Source organism: Littorina saxatilis, linkage group LG7 (assembly GCF_037325665.1).
Source record: "Littorina saxatilis isolate snail1 linkage group LG7, US_GU_Lsax_2.0, whole genome shotgun sequence".
Classification (NCBI taxonomy): Eukaryota; Metazoa; Mollusca; class Gastropoda; order Littorinimorpha; family Littorinidae; genus Littorina; species Littorina saxatilis.
The window spans coordinates 30,375,939-30,398,455 of record NC_090251.1 but is presented as its reverse complement, the minus strand read 5'-3'; the positions used below and the strand labels follow the sequence as shown (position 1 = coordinate 30,398,455).

Here is a 22,517-nt window from a genome sequence, read left to right as displayed (position 1 = left end):
AGGGGGTTTTTTTTGGTTTTTTAAGTGGACACAGTGGTACAGTCATACCTGTGATGTGAGGTCCCTCCAATGAGAGGATATCTCCCATGAAAGGACACTCTGTTTTCCCTTAGTATTTTATCTCTACCAAAATATACCTGTCATGACAGGCCACCTGCAATGTAGGGACACTTTTGGCTGGTCCCAAGGATGTCCTTTCATCGCAGGTACCACTGTATTACACAAGTGACAACTTAAAGTTTTTGGATTGCATTGGATCGCGATAAAGGCGCAAGAAAGATGATGCAACGCCGGACGGTATGCTGGAACAATGGGTCTTGATTGACTGTTGATGCTGATTTTGTTATGTATCACTAATCAAGCTTATACACTGCATTTATTCAAGCAAGCCATGGTGTGTGTGTGGTGTGAAATACCGTAGTGGCCTTGGTACATAGTGCTGCACTTCCAGAGAATATACTGTTTGTGTTTTTGTTTCAGAAATCCGTGCCGAGATCAGCCAGAAAGTGACCAATCCTCTGTTAGACTTGACAGAAATCAAAGACACCGGAGCTCAAGATGTAAGTTGTCTGAATTGCCAGACATTTCTGCCTGCAAGTTGTATTTTAAAAATACACCATTGTATTGCCATTGTATTTCGTTGATTTTGTCAGTATTTTTAATCTGTTCCTTTTTTTTCTCCAACAAATTATGTTTTTGAACAGGTCATTCTTACTGATGTACCTGACTTAAGCGGCTACTAATATTAATTTTTCATCACTATTTCAAAATCACAGTCTTTGTTTCTGTCAAATGTTTCTTTGCATAACATTTTCCCCTCCCTCACACACCCATCTGTTTCCATCTCTCTAGGAGTACAGAGGCATTGGGGATGACAACCGCACCAGTACCAACATTACAAACCAGTCCCTCATCCGTCGGTTCAACCACCACTCAACCATGGTTCTACGAGCATGTCAGGGGGAACAGGCAGCCTCCACCTCCGGCACCAATGAAAACGGCTCAAGCAGCAAGATAGACGGCTACGAACCAAAGGGCCCAGCATCTAGATCTGCTGTCGTCGAAAATGGCCGTCTTTCTAAAACAAACGGCAGCAGTGGCGGAGGTGGTAGCAGCAGTAGCCGTCCTGCTGAAGATGAACCTTTGCAGAAAAAGGTATGGGGTTAAAACGGGTTTCATTTAATAACATGTTCGCAGTCTTCCTGCTGATGATGAACCTTTGCAGAAAAAAGTATGGGTTTAAAAATGGGTTTCATTTGATCAGATTTGTTGTTGATGCAGGCCTGTTGATAACTTTAAAATACACAATTTCTGTGGTTGTTTGCTTTTGCACCTAATCTATACATATAGAAAGATACGGCATTTGTGTTCAGTCACTTTAAAGATGAGCTTTGGTCCTGGAAGTTTGGCGTAACTCGATTCTTGGCGATTTTGACGTTTTTGTGCTTTTAGACAAAGTAAATCATTCTCTATGAGAACTGTTCTCTGAATAACAAAGCACATTACATGATTTAATAGTCTTATCTTTCTATTTATATCAGGTATGAATATGAACACAATTTTATTATTATTATACAAATAATCAGTTCTGGCCTTCTGCTGATAAGCTGTCTAAAATGAGTTACGCCAAAATTCCACGGCGACGGCGAAACTCGTCTCCTGATTTGTTTGAATTTTATTCTCATGCCTTTGGTTGACACAGGCCAGGCTACACGCTGTGATGGAGATAGAAGACCTGAGCAAGCAGGAGTCAATGCCAGGGGTTGGGCTGAGACTGGAGCGCATGGAGCGGTATCTGCACGGCCCCACGCCGGCCTCCGCCTCTCGCTACACCACCAGTGATGACGTGATGAGGGCCTTCCACACAGTGTCGGGTCAGATGCACTCGTGGCATCCTAATCCATCTACGGTGAGCACTACTACCAACTCCTAGTATTTCATACTGGTTGGTCATTTAGAGCCCATGACGTGTTGAGGGCCGTCCACACAGTGTTGCGTCAGATGCACTCGTGGCATCCGAATCCATCTATGGTGAGAACTGCAACCAACTCCTAGTATTTTATACTCCTACGCTAAGGTTGGTCATTTAGAGCTGATGACGTGTTGACGGCCTTCGATACAGTGTCGCGTCAGATGCACTCGTGGCATCTGAATCCTTCTATGGTGAGAACTACTACCAACTCCTAGTATTTCATACTGCCACGCTCAGGTTGGTCATTTAGAGCCACAGTACTCAGAATTATAGTACTGTAGATCCTCTGTTTTAAGACCCTGTTTTAAGACCCTCTTCTTTCTTCTTCTTCTGCGTTCGTGGGCTGAAACTCCCACGTACACTATGTGTTTTTTTGGACGAGTGGAATTTTACGTGTATGACCGTTTTTACCCCGCCATTTAGGCAGCCATACGCCGCTTTCGGGGGAAGCATGCTGGGTATTTTCGTGTTTCTATAACCCACCGAACTCTGACATGGATTACAGGATCTTTTTCGTGCGCACTTGGTCTCGTGCTTGCGTGTACACACGGGGGTGTTCGGACACCGAAGAGTGTCTGCACACAAAGTTCTTCTTCTTCTTTTTGATCGCCGATCACACTTGGAGTCCAGGTCTTGAGATATAATTAGTGGTCCTCTGCAGCGCAGCCACTGGCCCGTACAGCTTGTTGTGCAGGGACTCCGGCATTGGCCAGACTTCCTCTCTCAGCACCTGGTGGTTCCTGCAGTCTCGTAGGATGTGGGCCGTGTCCTGCTCTGCTTCCCCACAAGAACACATGGGGGAGGGCACAACATGCAGCTTCTTGTTCCTTTCTCGTCCCCTGGCTCCACAAGACGAGATGAAGGGACCTCCAGTAGCTGAGGGTGGACTCCTTTGAGGCGCGGAGCCCGGCGCTGCACCTGCCTGGTGGATCCTCACAGGGCGAGCACCATTACTGTCAATTCTGTTTCCAAGTGTCATAATGGCAGTTGATGCGTAGTGTTGTGGTTTGTTGGAGTGCGCCGTGCGGCCCAACACATACGTCTTCAGCACTCGAGGTTTCTGTCAGGGTTACCTCACCCTTAGCTCATGGCCCAAGGACCTGCCCTGTGAGCACAAGGTTGGTCCATATTAGTCTGGCCTCTACCCTTCGGCCTGTCCAGCTTGGGAAGCCCTGCCAGGAGTTTACACTCCCGCTGGCATAGCTCTTAGGGTCACCGAGACACGCAAACCACCACACCACGTTAAGGAATGGGCCATGTGGTGGAGCACACAAAGTTGACTCTGAGAAATAAATCTCTCGCCGAACGTGGGGACGAACTCACGCTGACAGCGGCCAACTGGATACAAATCCAGTGCGCTACCGACTGAGCTACATCCCCGCCCTTAAGAGCCTCTATTATAAGACTCCCTCTACCATACAACCACACTTTCGCAGACGTTCTTTGGCTCACGTAAGTGTAGCCTATGCGATGCTAACTTTTGTCTGTCTGTGCGTGCGTATGTATGTATGTCTGTGGTAGAAACTACATTTGACTGAACACCGAAATACTAATTTTACCTGCTTATTATTCAAGCAACAGCTTCAAAGTATTGAAGCAATGATCAACATTTCGTCGGCACGTATGTAGTTAAAGTGTGTATCCAAAGAAATCGGGTGGTGGGGGGTTTTGGGGGGGTAAAAACAGGTGATGGGTTTGTGTCGTGTGTGGTATGTAGACCAGATCAGACAGGGGTCAAGGTTAGGTCAGATCGCGTGAAGGATTGTGGTATAGATGCAGTTATCACCGAGCTGCAGATTCGGAGAAGACGACTCATGATTTCACATTGTTCGGTTTCGTAGCTCCAGAAAAATAGATAAAGAAGATACCAAAGGAGATTTCCTACAGGTTAATCTGCACAGCGTGTTTCCAGTGTCTGCGCGAGGAAGCAGTCGTGTCCCCGTAAGTAGGCTACAGACAGACAGATCTAGATCTAGTGTCTCCCACTCTTGCACCGTGTCACTTATGCTTACTGTGTGTGTGTGTATGTGTGACGGAATGATTGAGTTTGTGTTACTGTTTGTCGATTTCTTACGTGAGCCTTGAAGGCTTGGCCTCTCGTTTTTCATAGTGTCACTAAATTTGCTTTCACTTTTAAGACTCCCTGTCTTTCAGGACCTGACTTTCTCAGATTTTGGGAAGTCTTAGAACAGAGATTACACAGTAATTGTGAGACAGGGCAGGGATGTAGCTCCTCGGTGTCCGAACACCCCCGTGTGTACACGCAAGCACAAGACCAAGTGCGCACGAAAAAGATCCTGTAATCCATGTCAGAGTTCGGTGGGTTATAGAAACACGAAAATACCCAGCATGCTTCCTCCGAAAACGGCGTATGGCTGCCTAAATGGCGGGGTAAAAAACGGTCATACACGTAAAATTCCACTCGTGTAAAAAAACACGAGTGTACGTGGGAGTTTCAGCCCACGAACATAGAAGAAGAAGAAGAAGAGATTACACAGTAATTGTGAGACAGGACCAGACCAGCATCTTGTGTGTCCAACTTGCCAGTAAGAAACCACATACTATGCGTTGCAATTTTCAAACAAAATCAAATACTATTTGTTTATGTCAACAACGGTACATAAAGGAACTCTTGCGCTGATCTTGACCAGGGTAAATGTGATGCATTCTAGGAATTTGTACAGAAATGGCAGATGCAGATGGGTTCACAAATGTTCCCCTACACATTTACTTGAGATATTATCATCAGTTTTAGAGTGACTGTGATAGGGTATGGTTGAGTAGTCATATAAAGCCTTTTTTTATTTTGATGAAATTGACAATGGGGTGTGTTGATTTGCTTCATGATGTGAATACAGTGAAATATGTGTAACATTTATTTTGGTGTCTGTTAAGTGTGGCAAGTCCGGGGTATACAAACCCCTTATGTTATTTGTGTGTCAGCACAGGTAAAGGAACATTATTTGTCTTCCAAACAGAGATTGGCCAACAGAGATTACAACATTTAGAAGACCAGTCATTATCTGTTGCGATTTTGTGTGTTTGTGCTGGATATTTATGCTTTTATATTGTTTTGCCAGCTTTTTTTCAAAGCACACACTTTTCATTTGTTATCAAGTATTGCATTGGGAGTGCTTCTTGAACACTTGTACACTGAACATGGTTTCAGGTTGTGAACGGACCTCAGGCGCTGAGTGTTTTAGGTGAACTCTCACCAGGGGGGCGTCTGTTGCAAGGAACGTCGCAGCAAAAGCTACATAGTAAGTCTTAGGACAGTGGAACCCCATATTAAGACCCCCCAAGACTTCCTCCCTTTTACGACCTTGCTTTTTTCAGATTTTCTGTTCATAACCTCTGTAAATTTACCCCCATTTTAAGACTCCCTCCTTTTTAAGACCTGATTTTCTCAGATTGTTGGAGGTCTTAAAAGGGGGGTTCCACTGTACTGCTTTGTTTTTATGCTGAGGGTATGCTGTGATGTTGATAATTCAGTGATATTGCAAGCAGGACGGAATTTGTATTTCTATATGAAAAGATTAGCATTAACGTCAGTAAGGTGGTGATGAAACATCTGGGAAAAAAACGTCATTTTGTTTTCTGAATGATAACAAAACAAACAAACATTTATTGTGTTTATGTTTTACAACCCAATTATAAAAGATTATATGCCTATCTGTGCTTTATTTACGGTGTTTCAGTGCTTGATTTAACTTCTTCATGCTCTTAGTCATTTTAAAACAAAATTTTCCTCTGTTTTTGTCAGCATTACGATGATTGATAAAATCTTGTATGATTTCAGGTATTGTGTCACCAGAAGTGCAAACAGAACTGAAAAATACCTACAACGCCCTTTGCGAGCTGCTGCGACATTTCTGGACCTGTTTCCCCACCACGTCGAAGTTTCTTGAAGACAAGGTGAAATACAGTGGAACCTCACATTTAAAACACTACTTTCTCTGATTTACCAAGCATAGATTCTGTAAATTTGTCTGCATTTTTAGACTCACCCCTTTTTAGAGCTATATTTTCTCTGGTTTGGGGGGTACCATTGTGTTAATGAAAGTTAACACAGGATAAGATTTCTTAGGATGAGATCTGTTCATTATTTAGGGGATTCTTTAGGCCTTAGAAATTGTTTGCATTGGTTTACCCTAACAGCTTTAGATTTCAGTGTGAAGTCTTTTTTTTTCTTTCTTAAAGGCACAGTAAGCCTCCCGTAAACCATCACAGATACTGTCAGGCTTTTACACACAGTACAAACACCCTTCCATTTGAATGCTCACCAAATGAGAACATCCTAGGTGCCCTACCTAAAGAGCGAGCAATTTTTAAAGAATTAATTTTGCAGATTGTCTCTCAGACAATCGGACCGTGGTGCGTTTTGACGCTAGACCTAACTTTTAAAATCTAAATAATAAATTGACAGCTTGTTACACAAACATTCTTAAGTCATAAAAGAATTCTTTTTTCATCAAGACAAGATCAGTACAATTCGAAGTTTTGAAAGTTTGAAAAAAGAAAAGCCCGGAAGCAGGGTCACGCAAGGTCGTGGTTCTCATAGCAGACGACGGTTTATGCCTATCGCCAGTTCCTCTGAACAGTCAAAAGCCATCGCTAGTGTTCTTGTGAACCACAGCCGTTTGTTTCGTGCAAAGTCAGAGGTACTTAATAACGTGCTATTGCAGATAAGCTCACAGCGAGTCGCATTCAAATTACTAACTGACGACTACATTGTGAAAAAGGGAAACTTGATCACACGGGTTCACGATGGCTCAGGGGTAAGATAAACCACGCAAAAATAAATTCTTTGAAATTTGCTCGCTCTTTACGGAGGGCACCTAGGATGTTCTCAAGCGGTGAGTGTTTAAAATGAAAGGGTGTTTGTACTGTGTGTAAAAGCCTGACAGTATCTGTGATGGTTTACGGGAGGCTTACTGTGCCTTTTATAAAGATGCAACCTAATAATTAAAAGCAATCAATTCAGAAATTTTTGATTAAATTACATATCTTACCCAACTCACATATAGCAATTAACTCTAGTTCAGTGCTGGTAACGCTGTACGCATCCCCTTGGTAACAAGGGAAGCCCCTCTAAAAAAAGAGTGACCAATACCCATAAGGCCATATTAATACATACTTCCGACTTCCGTATGCGCGCGCATACGCCGCCATATGCATCATTCCATACTCAGCGAGCAGTGGGACTGGTCGTGTTTTTGTACGCTCTGGCTGTGTTCAGCCTTCTGTCACTTCGTCTACGGACTTGGTCACTTACCTCTTGGTATCTTCTTGCTTGTCTTATCGTCTCTACTTGTTGAGGTGAGATCTTTCTGTTTTTTGCTTGTGTTTGTGGGCGTTTTTGACCTTAAATTGAACTTGTGAAATTTTCTTGTTTACAAAATTTTTCGTGAGTTGTTTTTGGTCATGGCGGTTAACGCCAAGAAGCGGCAGTCGTCTAAACGAGTAACTGCTGGTTCTCCGCCGACAAAGTAAACACCCGGGAAAGCAAAGGCTTCCGGACAGGCTTGTGTTTCGGTTCATGTACTGTCTTTGCAAAAAATATCGATGTTTTGGTCGTCATGCCTCCTACTCCGTTTTTGACGGCTAAACCTTTAGACAAGGTTTCTCCTGTGGATAAGCCCGCTTAGGCTTCCTTGGTTTATGTGTTTCCCGGTCTTGCGTCTGCGGACGTGGCGACATTGTTGCTCTCTTTAAGTTCACAGGTTTCTTCCTTGGCGGGGGAGATCGCTTCCACGCGGGCGGAGATGCGTTCGCTTCCGGTGTGACGGGGGTTTCGTCTCTTGCCAACGTTCGCCTGCGCCGTCTGCTACTGTGGCTCAGGCTGATGTTCATGCGGAATGGGATGATGGGACCACGCCTTCGCTTGTGGCCTGTGTTCCGGTTCCCGGTGGTTCACACCAGTTTAAAGGTATGTCTTCTACCCAAGTATCCGGGTTCTCCGGGGAAAGGGTAGAGCGTCTCCAAGAGAAAGTAACTCCGGGCTCTGGCTTTGTGGGTGAAGTTCCGAAGCTGAGGCTGGCTCTGACTGCATTGGCAGCAGGTCGGTGGCGGTTAGGAACCTTGGAGAGCGAACGGAAGATTTGCGCAACCACCCGCTTCTTTAGAATGCGGTAGGGGTGTGCGTCTTCCGCTTCCGCCCGGGGGGCAGGAAGAGAACAGTATAGCTGGCTCTTTGTTTGACTATGGGAGTCAAGCAGGGGGTCAGCTTCCGGAGGGCACGGGAGTGCCAGTCGGCTGTTCAGAAGACGGTGCTTCCGCAGAGGTGGTTGCACTGAATTCAAATTGCCGTTTAGGCTGTCAAGTGCAGTGGCACTGGGGGCTTAAGCGGCTTCAAGGTACAATAGGATCTTCTGGTGCATGTTTAGGCATCCGGTTGGTTCTGATATTTGCCAATCCGTGGCCGATTTTGCTAACGCTTTTGCGGCTGTGGCTTCCGGTTTCAGGATGGTTTAGCCTTCTGCCGTTAACACTGTGGTGTTGGTAGTTGGCGCTCATCAGTCTTCGGCTTTCGGTTCCGTTGTTGCGGTTCCTCTGCTGTTACTCACTCCACTTCCTTTTCCAGGCTTTCAGCTGGCATGAGGCAGGTGGATGGAATATCCTTTCGGAGTTCCGGCTTTTGGGAAATTTGTTCCAAACCTTTCCCTTTTGGCAAGTGTTGCTTTTTCGGGATTGGTTTCCGGCTCTCATCCTTTTGTAGATGGTTAGTATACCACTGTACAGGATGATGAGGATTTGGAAGACTAAGCTTCTGAGGCAGATGGAGACGCCTCTTTGTTGACTTTCAGCGAAGCTGCCATCTTTGTTTACATGGTTGGCAGAGGTTACTACGCGCTTTTTCCCTGTAGGGTTAGCGGTAGCATTGTCATCTGCCTTTTCTCCTCCATCTTTTTTGGCGTGTCTTGCTCCTTCTTAGGATCAATTTGCGAACTCAATCGATGCTTTTGCCCCATCTCTGCCTTTGTTGGCATCTCAGGGGGAAGCTCATACTTCAGCTTTGCCGCGTTTTGCGCATTTTCAGCTGACCTGAGCCTTTTAAGGGAATCTTAGAACGTTATGTTCTTGGATTCTCTTTTTGGGTCGTTTGGGCTTGTGAAATTTGTTTTTTCACAATTGAGGCTCCTCTGTTACCACTTCCTTTGTGGGCAACGCTCGGCTTAGCTCCTGCGGCGGCGGGGCTTTAGCTTGCGTCATCTGCTCAAGCAGCGCGTCACTCGCTGATCGCTATCCGTAGGCTTCGGTTTACTCCAAGCTTAAGAACGTAGTTTATTCGTTTGTTTTTTCTACGGAACCGCCACCGGGTTCCCCGGAATTGGCGAACATCCATCTGGATGTTAATAGCAAGGAGTGACTGTCTCTCTGTCAGAACAAGGATCTCCTGGCTATGTTTCATTATGGCCGCACTCCTTTACATTTACCGCTTTTTAACAAATCTTGTTTCTGCTCTCTCTCGTGCGCGGTTACGTCCTATCTGGATATTTTTGTGTTCCGTCAGGACGCGGATACGAAGGATGTAGCTTTGCTTTTAGCCTGGGTGTAGGTCTCTTTCAAAAAGGTTTGTTCTTTTGGCGAGACTTTAATCTCTTCTTTTCTTGAAGGTTCCTCTTTGTGAGTTCGCTTCTATGCACAGGGATTCTTCTCTATCTTAAAAAGCTCACTGCAGAAGGAAAGCGCACGGCAGGCCTTGGCTTTTTATTGTTTTCAAATAAAGGCTTCAGGCTCGCCGTTCTCGACTTTATCTTTTGTCTCCTTACCCTCGCGTTCGTGGCAGGGTTCTGTGTCAAATATCCACCTTTCTTCCCCCTGAGGCAAGTTAGCGGTGGGTGTTGGTAGGCACACAAAAGCACGCTTTCTTTCACACTTGTGGCAGTTATGTCAACTGGAAGTTAGTTCTCGGCATCACTCTTCTTTCGCCTTTGTGTTTAACACAGCGGCTGGGGGAGATTAGGTTTCCCTCTTTGTGGGGGGAGTCCCTTTTGGTTCTCTTTCATGGTTCGTTTGGTATTTCAGAGCTTCAGGGTTCTGATCTTTTTTCTAAGTCATACGTTTGTTGAGCCGTTTTTGGATCTCTTGGAGATTGTGCAAGCGGCCCTTGATAGAAGTCCTTTACTCCAGGTGTAACTGGGAGTGCAGGGCTGGAACACATTAGATGTCTAAGGCTTCTCAGCTTTGATAGGACCCTTTGTGGTCTGTTGGGCGTTAAGCAATAGAACAAAGGGTTGGAACATGTGTTGTTTCAAGCAGACAACTCCACAGGGGGCTTTTCTCATCAAGAAAAGGGGGTCTCTCACTCCCTATCGCTTCCTCACGGAACATGAGAGGTTTTGGTGGTTTTACCATCACGAGATCTTTTTAGCAGCGAAGTACCTTCATGAGAGTCTCTATGACTGGGCGGACTCTCTAAGTCTGTCGGCCAAATGGCCACTTGGAGCAGACTCTCTTTGACCACGTGTTTTTGTTCCTTCGGGGGAATGGGAGAAATTTCTAATATGAGTTTTTGCCTTTTGATACTATCGCCTTTTGCTTATCTTCGTCGCCCGACTGCCGGGCATGGAAATTTATACTCTTGTTTTACTTTGAGCGGCCTGCCGGTCGCACAGTATGGGCCCGTTCTTTCTGGGTTGCCAGACCTTGTTAGGCTGGCAAGAGGGCTCCGGTTTTGCTCACACTCGTTTCTCACGGGTGTCTACTGTAAGGATATTTTTGAGTTGCTCGGGCTCTTCTGCCCGTCAACTCTGGACTGGTACTTGTCTTGTTGTCTGGCTTGGAACAGATGGCTTATGTTTTAACGGATAGAACTCCTCTTCTCTCGGTACAATGAAGGTGGCGAGCCACCTATTTTGGCTTTCCGTTCTTTTTCTCCCACGTCTTTGTTTAAGACATTATGTGATATCAGTTTTACTGAGACAGCTCGGTGCTAATTTTTCTCTTGGTGGCTTTATAACCAGCAAGTTTTAGAGGGCCTACTTTAGGCTTGCTGAAAGCTGATCTTCAGTCCTTTCTTGGACTTTGCTCCTAGTTTTAGGGTTTTTGTGATTGGATTCTTTGACTCTTTTACTTAACTAGCCTTGCTGATCAACACGGAAATCGGCCATGCTTACTCGGGTAGCTTCTGTGAGAAGTGGGAGTAAGTGTTTTTTCTGCTAATTTTGCTATAGACGGATTTTCGGAGAAAGACTGATCTATGGCACTTAGGTTTCTTTTGGGTTTTCTGGCATATAAGCGGAATCTGGAGTTACCAACTTTGATTCACCGTTCAAATCTTAATCACTATTTTGGCTCCCCTAGAGCCATATTTAGCCTTTTGATCTGTTCGAGTTTTGAAGATTTTTTCTGACTTGCACGGATTGCTTGAGATCATTAAATCTAAGGGCTCTTGTTCTTATCTTTCTTTACCTTGAACGGTTATATACGACGTTAAACACTGATTAATTTATATAAAGGAAGAAAGAATGTCTTTCAACTTTGGTAGGGGTAATGACTTGTTGAGGTCAACCTTGCCTAGATGGACTGCCACAGTGTTCAGGTATGCCTTCAAGTGGTGGCAGTAGACAGGGGGGGGGGGGGCAGTCAGTCAGTCCTCCCCCTTCGGACAGCACGGACTCAATATTCCTTTCTTGAGCATTTTTATAGCTCTTGGAGATTCTGATGTACATTTTTGTACGGTTACAGCCCTCCACAGTTTTCCGTTAAGGACTCTGCACACTAGATCGGAATCTCAGGAACTTCTTTTTATCTCACTCGTTATGGTGCGCTTTAAAGACATCTCGAGAGTAGTGTTAGCCAATTGGGTCTCCACCATAGTTAGACAAGTTTATGTATGGTGGCAGAGTCAGGCAGGGGATGTCAGGGCAGTTTTGCCCTTTACTACAGCTAGGCCTCACGAGGCAAGAGATTGGGCTTCCACTCTAGCTGTTCTTCGATTTGGTCTCCTGGCAGAACTGAGTTCTTGAGTCGGCTTGCTGGCTTTATTGAAAGGTTTTTCATTGATGTTTATCTCAGAGATGCCTATGCATTGAGATAGGATGTGTTTCTGGGTTACCTGCTCTTTTAGCGGCAGGACAGATTCTCAATTCCTGATTGGGTTAAGTGCCCTCCACCTATAGTAGCAATCTGCTATATGTGAGTTGGGTAAGATATGTAATTTAATTAAAAATTTTAGTAATAAATTTTCATTTGATTAATATACTTACCCAACTCACATCGTTTATTCCCTCCCGCCTCCCCGCTGTGGGGGGTGGATTTCTAAAAAAGGGGAGTGAGTTGGGCTTCGTTTGGAATGATGCATATGGCGGCGTATGCGCGCGCATACGGAAGTCGGAAGTATGTATTAATATGGCCTTATGGGTATTGGTCACTCTTTTTTTAGAGGGGCTTCCCTTGTTACCAAGGGGATGCGTACAGCGTTACCAGCACTGAACTAGAGTTAATTGCTATATGTGAGTTGGGTAAGTATATTAATCAAATGAAAATTTATTACTAAAATTTTTGATACAAGAGCAGCCAGGCAAGGTTTTTGATTGAATGCTTGCTCCTTTTGTTTTAATTGTCTGTAATTTTTATTTCAATGTTTCTTATTTTTCTTTTAATGGTTCTAACTTTTATTTTAATGTTTGTTACTCTCACAGGTGGTGAAAATGAGAGCAACTCTAGAGAGGTTTTATTCTTCAAAACTACTACCTCTGAAGGAAAAGGTGGCTCATCATCATTATACAATAGATGTAAGTATTCTTATTCCCCCCTCTGCTTCTTTCTCTCTGTAAACGTGTAGGGCTAGTTATTTTTCGGTAACTTACCCAACAACCAAAATCACTTACCCAACAACGGGCCTGAATCCTCGATAGCTCACAGGTTGATGAGCTAGACTTTGAGGAAACTACTTTAGCGATTGAAAAGTTCCGAACGCTCTGATGTACGAAATATACATCTCTAGACCAAACAATACAAACATACTGCATTTAAACTAGCAACTACAGGCTTGAACACATTAATCTCCATATAAAATCCATGAGTTTGATTGTTTTCTAAATCCAAATCTAACGATCAGTGCAGAGAAACTCGTTTTAGATCTCTTATGAGTGCAAGCAAACTCCCAAGGCAAGTAACTCTCGTACTCTGTCTAGCGACAAGAGTAGTTCCCCTTTCAAATTTTCTGAACTGAGTTGCTTGGACAAAATCCTCCGAAAACGGCGTATGGCTGCCTAAATGGCGGGGTAAAAAACGGTCATACACGTAAAATTCCACTCGTGCAAAAAACACGAGTGTACGAGGGAGTTTCAGCCCACAAACGCAGAAGAAGAAGAAGAAGCTTGGACAAAAAACAGCAATCCGACGGTTACTTTTCAACAATATTTCATTTTATAAACAGATCACACGCAACCAAATGCACACATTTCATCAATTTAAAGAACATACAGCGGTTTCATACACTATTTTGCCCTAGAAAACTGAACTTCATACAGTTTTTAACGTTGGAACACGGTTGCAAAAGTTCGTCTGCTAGTCACATTCGAAGAAAGAACATTTCCTAAGCGATACCAAAACATGAAAAGAACACACACTATCTGCCTTTACCGCCACAGCAGAATAACAACATAACTGTGTACTTGAATTTAGTCCAAAACAGGGAAACTGACAAGAAGTGTTAACAGAATTGAATGATTTTCCCTGAACTATACAACCGCGCATTATTCAATCGCCTGCGCAGGTAGACTGGTTGAGTGAATAGGGTTCAATCAAACTTTCGCACAAAAACTCCTTTGAATAACTGAAGAAAGGAGGAATAAAGATGTTACATACCTCGTCTCAGTGATTAATAAAATTAATGGTCTCAGTTCGCGAAGAAGCTCGCATTTTTCATGATCCGCAAACTTCGACCATTATGTTTAATATTCACTAAGACTCGGCATGTAACCTCTGCTTATTCAACAGTAATATTTGGTCTGTCAAACATTTGATTTGTCAGTCTGGCTTTGTTGCCAGTATGACTTGTGTGAATGTCCAAGAAGTTGTGCCAGTGTTAGTGTACAGTCTGGGGCGGGGATGTAGCTCAGTCGGTAGCGCGCTGGATTTGTATCCAGTTGGCCGCTGTCAGCGTGAGTTTGTCCCCACGTTCGGCGAGAGATTTATTTCTCAGAGTCAACTTTGTGTGCAGACTCTCCTCGGTGTCCTAACACCCCCGTGTATACACGCAAGCACAAGACCAAGTGCGCACAAAAAAGATCCTGTAATCCATGTCAGAGTTCGGTGTGTTATAGAAACACGTAAATACCCAGCATGCTTCATCCGAAAACGGCGTATGGCTGCCTAAATGGCGGGGTAAAAACTGTCATACACGTAAAATTCCACTCGTGCAAAAAAACACGGGTGTACGTGGTAGTTTCAGCCCATGAATCCTGAAGAAGAAGAAGTGTACAGTGGAACCCCCCCCCCCCCCTTTCAGACCCCCCAATTTAAGACTCCCTCCTTTTTAAGACCTTGTTTTCTCAGATTTTCTGTTCACAACCTCTTTAAAATTACGCCTTTTTAAGGCCCGATTTTGTCAGATTTTTGGAGATCTTAAAAAGGGGGTTCCAATGTATTCAAAGTTTTGTGCCAGCTTAACAGTTTGTTTGTTTGTTTGTTTGTTCGTTCATGGGCTGAAACTCCCACGGTTTTTACGTGCATGACCGTTTTTACCCCGCCATTCAGGCAGCCATACGCCGCTTTCGGAGGAAGCATGCTGGGTATTTTTGTGTTTCTATAACCCACCGAACTCTGACATGGATTACAGAATCTTTTTCGTGCGCACTTGGTCTTGTGCTTGCGTGTACACACGGGGGGTGTTCGGATACCGAGGAGAGTCTGCCCACAAAGTTGACTCTGAGAAATAAATCTCTCGCTGAACGTGGGGACGAACTCACGCTGACAGCGGCCAACTGGATACAAATCCAGCGCGCTACCGACTGAGCTACATCCCCGCCCGCCAGCCAGCTTAACAGTGAAATCCTATACGTTATTTGTGTGTTTGACCAAAATATGACATTTTACACAGATCGAGACGGTCATTGTTCTCCAAGACCGCGCTAGCGGTCGAGGTGAACAATGACTGTCGAGATCTGTGTAAAATGTCATATTTTGGTCAAACACGCAAATAACATTTATGTATCAATCGAATTCCTTTTAGGTACTTATGACTTTGTTGTTGTTTTGACGATTGAACGAGCACACACACACATGCATGCAATCCACATGTATGCAATCAAACACATAAGCTTCATATTTGGGCGTTTCAGGTTGACCGAAACTTCAAAAGAACTACAAAACACACGTCATGTACTCACTTTGTTGTTGTTTTGACATTGAACAGCACACACACATGCAATCAAACACATGACGGTTTTTTTTAGTTCCTTTGAAGTTTCGGTCAACCTGAAAAGCCAAATTATAAAGTTTTGTCGGCCTCTGACGTCACATGACTCAAAGAAGGGAAATCCAATCTCCAATCGATACATAGTCTCTCAATCTGTTGATGTTTGTTGCTTTCAATTTAAAGATTTAATAATCAGTATTAGAAATCAGTTATTGAAAAACCTGAATGGATATATGTTCTGTTTTGCCGTATGTTTTGTGGAAGGATTTGTGAGGAATGTCAAATAATTCCTTTCGGCACGACTCTTTGATGTTTTCAAATATCTTTTCTAAGATTGCTCCTAGACATACTGGGGAGAAAGTTTGTTTATACATGTCAATATTGGAGTCATTTTGACAGTGTTTATTTATTCTGTGGTTTTATTGACTCACATGCGAAGCAAAAGTGAGTCTATGTACTCACCCGAGTCGTCCGTCCGTCCGTCCGTCCGGACGTCCATCCGTCCGGACGTCCGTCCGTCCGGAAAACTTTAACGTTGGATATTTCTTGGACACTATTCAGTCTATCAGTACCAAATTTGGCAAGATGGTGTATGATGACAAGGCCCCAAAAAACATACATAGCATCTTGACCTTGCTTCAAGGTCAAGGTCGCAGGGGCCATAAATGTTGCCTAAAAAACAGCTATTTTTCACATTTTTCACATTTTCTCTGAAGTTTTTGAGATTTAATACCTCACCTATATATGATATATAGGGCAAAGTAAGCCCCATCTTTTGATACCGGTTTGGTTTACCTTGCTTCAAGGTCAAGGTCACAGGAGCTCTTCAAAGTTGGATTGTATACATATTTTGAAGTGACCTTGACCCTGAACTATGGAAGATAACTGTTTCAAACTTAAAAATTATGTGGGGCACATGTTATGCTTTCATCATGAGACACATTTGGTCACATATGATCAAGGTCAAGGTCACTTTGACCCTTATGAAATGTGACCAAAATAAGGTAGTGAACCACTAAAAGTGACCATATCTCATGGTAGAAAGAGCCAATAAGCACCATTGTACTTCCTATGTCTTGAATTAACAGCTTTGTGTTGCATGACCTTGGATGACCTTGACCTTGGGTCAAGGTCACATGTATTTTGGTAGGAAAAATGTGTAAAGCATGTGAGTCGTATGGGCTTTGCCCTTCTTGTTCATGGATGAGTTGATTTATTTATTCAATAATTCATTTATTTACAGATTTAAAAAAAGATTTTTATGTCTATTTCAGCTCACTGGCCACATGGAAGACATGCTGAACGCAGCTTTTAACAAGTTTGACATGTGGCAAACACGACGTATGTCACGCAAGACTTGAGGAAGCCAAGCAGACACGTTCTCTGGTTTCTTGTTACGGCTGACCAGCCGTGCCCACCCTTACAAACAGGTGTGACTCCTGCCCTGGTGGCTCAATCATGCGTAAGCTCCGCCTACCTCTGTGATAAATCCAGCCAGCCATGACAGCGAGGGATCATCTCGCTTACCACTCTGATGTGATTTGCAAGGGGAAACTATTGCTCTTTCAGGAGCTAGGCCCCTTTCTGTGATCTGAGCACATTCACAAAGTTGGTGAAATCCAAGTGACACGAGTTATGGCCAGCTCATCTGTTTGTGGCCTGTGTGTTGGAGGAAATAAAGAAGAGTGACAGCTGTACAGGCAGAGCCAGGGTATTTAAGGCGCCTGTGATTCTGCCCGAGCAGATTTTCAAACTTCTGGCAACAGTCGGACAGAGGTCTCAAATTTCTTTTGGACGGAAAGTATTATGCAAGTTATCGGGTAGAAGAATTATGTCATGGTTCCGTAGAGAAGTACACACACAAATATTTCCTCAGCATCCTAATAAAGAACAGTTGGCGGAAAAATTCTTGAATCAGGAGAGGCCTCATTGTGAATGCGACCTGAAGGTGCACCTCCGGTTTATTTGACTTCATTTGCAGAGAAGTTGCTTACGTTGGTAGAGTTTCTGTCAAGTTTGTCAGAAACATTGGGATAGGCTGGAGAAAAAAAAGAAAGACCTTGAATTGTTTTAATTATGACTTATGCAAAACAATAAAAAAAGAGAAAAAAAGTCATAGGTGTAGTCGGGAAAAAGAAAACCTTTTGGAGCATTTGACGCATGATTGCGCCGTAAGAAAGGTATTTTCCAGGTGGCTGTTTCAGTAATCATTTTTCCAATTTTTTTTAATATGAAAACTAAGAGCTCCGCAATCAGCAGTGCATCTAGGAAAGCAAACGCATAAAACTGTCCGTAGGTGTTCCCTAAAGAAAATAGGTTTTAGGAGCTGCAATAAACTACCTCTTTCAGCCACTTGGACAGGGAATATTTACGCCCAGTGGTGTCTGTAATGCAATGAGTTTCCCCCTGAAATGTTGAAGTAATAGGGACTTGTTGTACAGAGGGGTTTGTATGCGGCACCCTTTGCACATGGAGCTTCAGAGTTAACAAAACGCCAAAACTTCTTTCAAATTGTCAAAAATGTTGCGATCATTTTGGCAGATCTGCAGAACGTTTCTTCACAGTGTGACGCCAAGGATTGACTTGAACTTTTAGAAAATGGCAGAAAGCTTTTATGACTACCCAGTGGCCACTTGGGCAAGTTTGCCAACGAAAACAAAGCCTAGCAACATCCAGAAGCATTAAAATCATGTGAACAGCTTTAAAGTGTTCAAGTCTATGAATGTGTGTTGATCGACAAAAGATGATGATGGACATGTGACAGTGTAAGAATGTGTTTCAGGTCACATCAGTTTTATTCTCTGTCACAACTTTAGATTTAAACAGCATATGATTCTCAGTTGTGTTGCACGTATTCTGTGTAACAAAAAAAATCATGCACAGATGGTACGGAGGTAAAGTTCTATATATATATTTATTGCAAAATCAAAGCCAAAAAATTCTCAATTTTTGACGGTGAAGTTTTTCTAGAAGGTGCTAGAAAGAAATGATGTACTGGTTGTATAAAGGCCATCAAAACAAGAATAACAGTATTAGCAGGAGCAATTATTGGTCAGTGGGAAATTATGTCTCTAACAGCACTCACAATCTAGCAGTAAGACAAAAGAAAGTAGTGATTCTTGTTCTTTGCTTTGGTTATATACCTCATTTATTATAGAACACATCCATGTTGCTTGAATAGGAAGATATTGTGAGCAAGAGGTTCACATAAATATTTACTGTATTCACTACCAATAAACATCAAGTTATTTTGCAATCTGTATTGACTACCAAGAAACATCAAGTTATTTTGCTATCTCGCAGGCAAGGAAAATAAAAGAAAAAAGTTGGAAATACTTGCAAGGTACAGATGCATATGTTTCTCAGACTGAAAAAATTATGAATACTGTGTGTTTGTCTTTGAGTGTGTGTGTGTGTGTGTGTGTGTGTGTGTGTGTGTGTGTGTGTGTGTGTGTGTGTGTGTGTGTGTGTGTGTGTGAACATGAGGTACATCTATTCAAGTATAACAAGAGCTGAGAAAGTTCATAATCGCTGTACATATTATTGTTAGTTGATTTGCTTGTGAAAACACTATCACAACAAGAACAACAACAAAAGACATTCTGCAGTGACTGAATGGGAACTGCTGAGGTAATCTCAAAATGGTGCTCAGTTGGAATTTTGATTGTATGATATTGTGCTGGAAGATGTACATGTTTATTTTCACTACTCATGCCAGTGTCAGTTTATTAGCAGTATTGTTTAACCTCAAACCCGAATTCACTCTTTGAAAGAAGAAGCATGCTGTTTTTGATTAATTGTTTTATTTGTTTTTCTGTCTGATGTATGTTTTGTTTGAGTCAAGAGATTTTAGCTAGTCCCCCTTTCCACTTGTATTGCTGAAACTTATGCTCAGTTTGTGTTGCTTTACGCTACCTTGTTAAGGCCTAAAAAAAAAATAGGTGTGGTTACGGTAACCCGACCTACCCTATTTTTAGGGGCCGACCCTATAACTTTTTATTACATTTGTCAAAACAAAAACAAAAAACACAAGAAAACGAGTGCAGAAAACGCAATAAAAGCGAAAGCGCCCGAGTCGCACACTTATTTCCCTGTCAAGTAGGTTTAATTTGTACACATTAGAAAAAAAAGTAAAAAAAAAAAAAGTGATTGCCTACCTTCCTACCCTATTTTTGTTGGCTATGTTACCGTAACCACACCTATTTTTTTTTGTTTTTTGCCTAATGTTGCAATATGACCCGGACAATTTCAAAAGGTTGTGATGATGGGATTTGTTTCTGCTGTTGTCGGATGTAATACAGTGGAATCTCCCTTTTAGGACCCCCCATTTTCAGACTCCCTCGGGGCGGGGATGTAGCTCAGTCGGTAGCGCGCTGGATTTGTATCCAGTTGGCCGCTGTCAGCGTGAGTTTGTCCCCACGTTCGGCGAGAGATTTATTTCTCAGAGTCAACTTTGTGTGCAGACTCTCCTCGGTGGCTGAACACCCCCCGGTGTACACGCAAGCACAAGACCAAGTGCGCACGAAAAAGATCCTGTAATCCATGTCAGAGTTCGGTGGGTTATAGAAACACGAAAATACCCAGCATGCTTCCTCCGAAAACGGCGTATGGCTGCCTAAATGGCAGGGTAAAAACGGTCATACACGAGTAAAAGCCGTGGGAGTTTCAGCCCATGAACGAACAAACAAACAAACAAGACTCCCTCCTTTTTGAGACCTGATTTTCTCAGATTTTTGGAGGGCTTAAAAGGGGGGTTCCACTGTATCCATGATTTAGTCACTGCATGTGACTAAAATACTTTCCATGTTGTCTGCTAAAATGTGCAGCTGAGAGCGGTTTGCATGTGGTCAGTTTTTTTTTATTGTTTGAATGCTGCAATGATGACAGCACAGGTTTGCTTCAACACAAAGCTCAAAGAGGGCTAGAAAAAGAGCAAAATAAAACCACTTGATTGTGAATCAAAAACGTTGAATAAAATTCAATGCAAAGCATTCAAATGCATCTCGACTAAACAAACACACAGCAGTGAACATTCACAACAGACATATAATAACTAGAAGATGAGGGATGAAAACTCAGCAATGGTTGTAGTTTACTTTCACGGAAGATGGTAGAGCAACAACAACAAAAACCACACACACACAAAACATTTGATCAAGTAGAAGAACAGAGGATGCATCGGATTGAACATTGTATTTCCCTTCTTTGAGCCTTGTGATGTCAGAGGCCGACTAAAACTCATATTTAGGTAACTGGCTTGGCTGAGACAACAAAAGAGCGCATGTGTAGTCGTAACAAATAAAAGAATTGGTACTGAATTAGTGGCATTTTTGACCAATGTGTAACATTTGACACAGATCTCAATGGTCATTGTTTACTGTGACCCGTAGCGCAGTCTTGTATGACGATGGCTGTGTCAATCTGTGTTAAATGTCATATTGTGGTCAAAAGTGTAAATAACATAAATATAGTTCAGAGACATCCTGCTTGCTGCCGCGCGGGCAAAGAAAATGTTCCCTCTTTATCTTCACCGCGTTGGCAGCAAAACCCCTCACGCGGAGGTGTTTTCAAACAGGCCAGACACAGGTTGTCCCGGAGGTGTATACGTATTGTTCTCAACTACAATTATGTTTGTCTTGCGTTGAGATGGTTGTTTTTGTTCTTGTTCACAGGAACTAAGGGAAATTGATTGAGCTCTTCTTCTTCAGAAAGTAGTGATTATTGTTGTATCCTGTAGCTGTTGTGGAATTCTTCATGAATGTTAGTCTTATGAGAGATTCAGAATTATGTACGAGATGTGCCTCCTCACCGGAAGGCTGCTTTTTCGATCTCCTTCTTTCTCTCCCCACTGATTAGGCAGCCGTACTACGTCTTCAGGGGCTTGGGTTGGAATTTATGCAGTAGTGACTTGCTCACTTGACAGTGCTATACCATTGATTGTATGATCTTCAGGGGCTTGTAATTTGAAAACCAGACTTTAGGTAATGCATTGTTAAAGTGAAGTTAAAGATGATTAAAAAAAAAAATGAGTTGGAGTGTTGTGGCTGTGAAAGTGAGTATTTGAGAATATATATGTGCTAACCCTCATAGGATGATTGTTTCTTGAAGTGATAGTGGATTTTGCAACCCGGGAAAATGATAGTTGTGTTTGTTTGTAAATACAACGTATGACTGGAGATTATATGTTGTGATAGCATGTATAAGTACATGTATGATTCATATAGAGCCATTCTGAGAAGATGATTTGATGGTACCTTTTCATTTCTTTGTCATTTTTATTGTCCCATCCATGGGAAATTCGGTAATCATGGTTTTGTTCATAGCCACCTTGCTATTTCTGTGATGTAAAATGCTCAGATGTGAACAAAATTCTTCAGTTTTCTCCGTTTACGTCTGATCGTGTAGATATTTGTTTTTGTAAGTTATTCTGATGTTTAGTTGTGTGTTTTGCCACTGAATACTGATTTCACATCATTTAACCTGTAATTGGTTTAGAGTAAGACAACGCTAATTGTTTTCTTTTTTAAATAGGGTCTAACATTGCAGGCACCATTGTACCTAATGGATGTGAATATATTCACAAGCACCTCAACGAACAAAATACATATACAACTTGAATACATGAAAAAAATGAAGGTAGTCAGAGGTGAAGATGGGGGAGGATGGTTGAGGGATGGGCGCTTTAACAGTTGAGGACACCCCCCCCCTCCCCATCCCGAAAAAGAAATTCTGAAACAAACAAGTTTTACTTTTAAAAAGCAAACGAACAAGCACCACAACACACACCAAGGTTCCAAGGTTAATGAACAGAAGGTTTTATAAGAATATTTTAGTTTCTTCAATTTTTTTTCATCAGACTTCATTTTTTGAGCGTTCTTGTCTTCTGACTTTTGCTAAATCAAAAAGAGCACAGAAAAGATGCAAATTTAAATTATTGATTCGTCACCTTTTGAGTACCTATTCTGTGCCTTTTTTTGTAGTTTGTTTTGCTAAGGGAACGTACTCATTACATAGTAGATTGTGTTGTATACAAAATCAAAAACACAAGAAAGGTAGGTTGTTGGAACGTTTGTTATTGACAAAACAATACATTCACAAATATATTCATTCACTTGCGGCTTTGTGGCAGGCGGAAGAAAAAGTCAGCCAGATAAGTTTTTGTTATTATATAAATAA

The 22,517-nt window shown here is 42.6% G+C and overlaps 1 protein-coding gene across 1 annotated transcript in view; it reads left to right on the top strand.

Moving 5' to 3' along the window:
• The window catches only part of LOC138971138 (general transcription factor IIH subunit 1-like), a 37,993-nt gene extending 15,476 nt beyond the window's left edge, over nt 1–22,517 (top strand). The window contains exons 8-14 of the mRNA XM_070343769.1: nt 481–560; nt 853–1,155; nt 1,703–1,909; nt 5,142–5,232; nt 5,772–5,887; nt 12,619–12,711; nt 16,616–22,517. Of these exons, the coding sequence (XP_070199870.1) occupies nt 481–560; nt 853–1,155; nt 1,703–1,909; nt 5,142–5,232; nt 5,772–5,887; nt 12,619–12,711; nt 16,616–16,702 (977 nt within the window). The 3' untranslated portion in view covers nt 16,703–22,517. The remainder of the gene's footprint in view (nt 1–480; nt 561–852; nt 1,156–1,702; nt 1,910–5,141; nt 5,233–5,771; nt 5,888–12,618; nt 12,712–16,615) is intronic.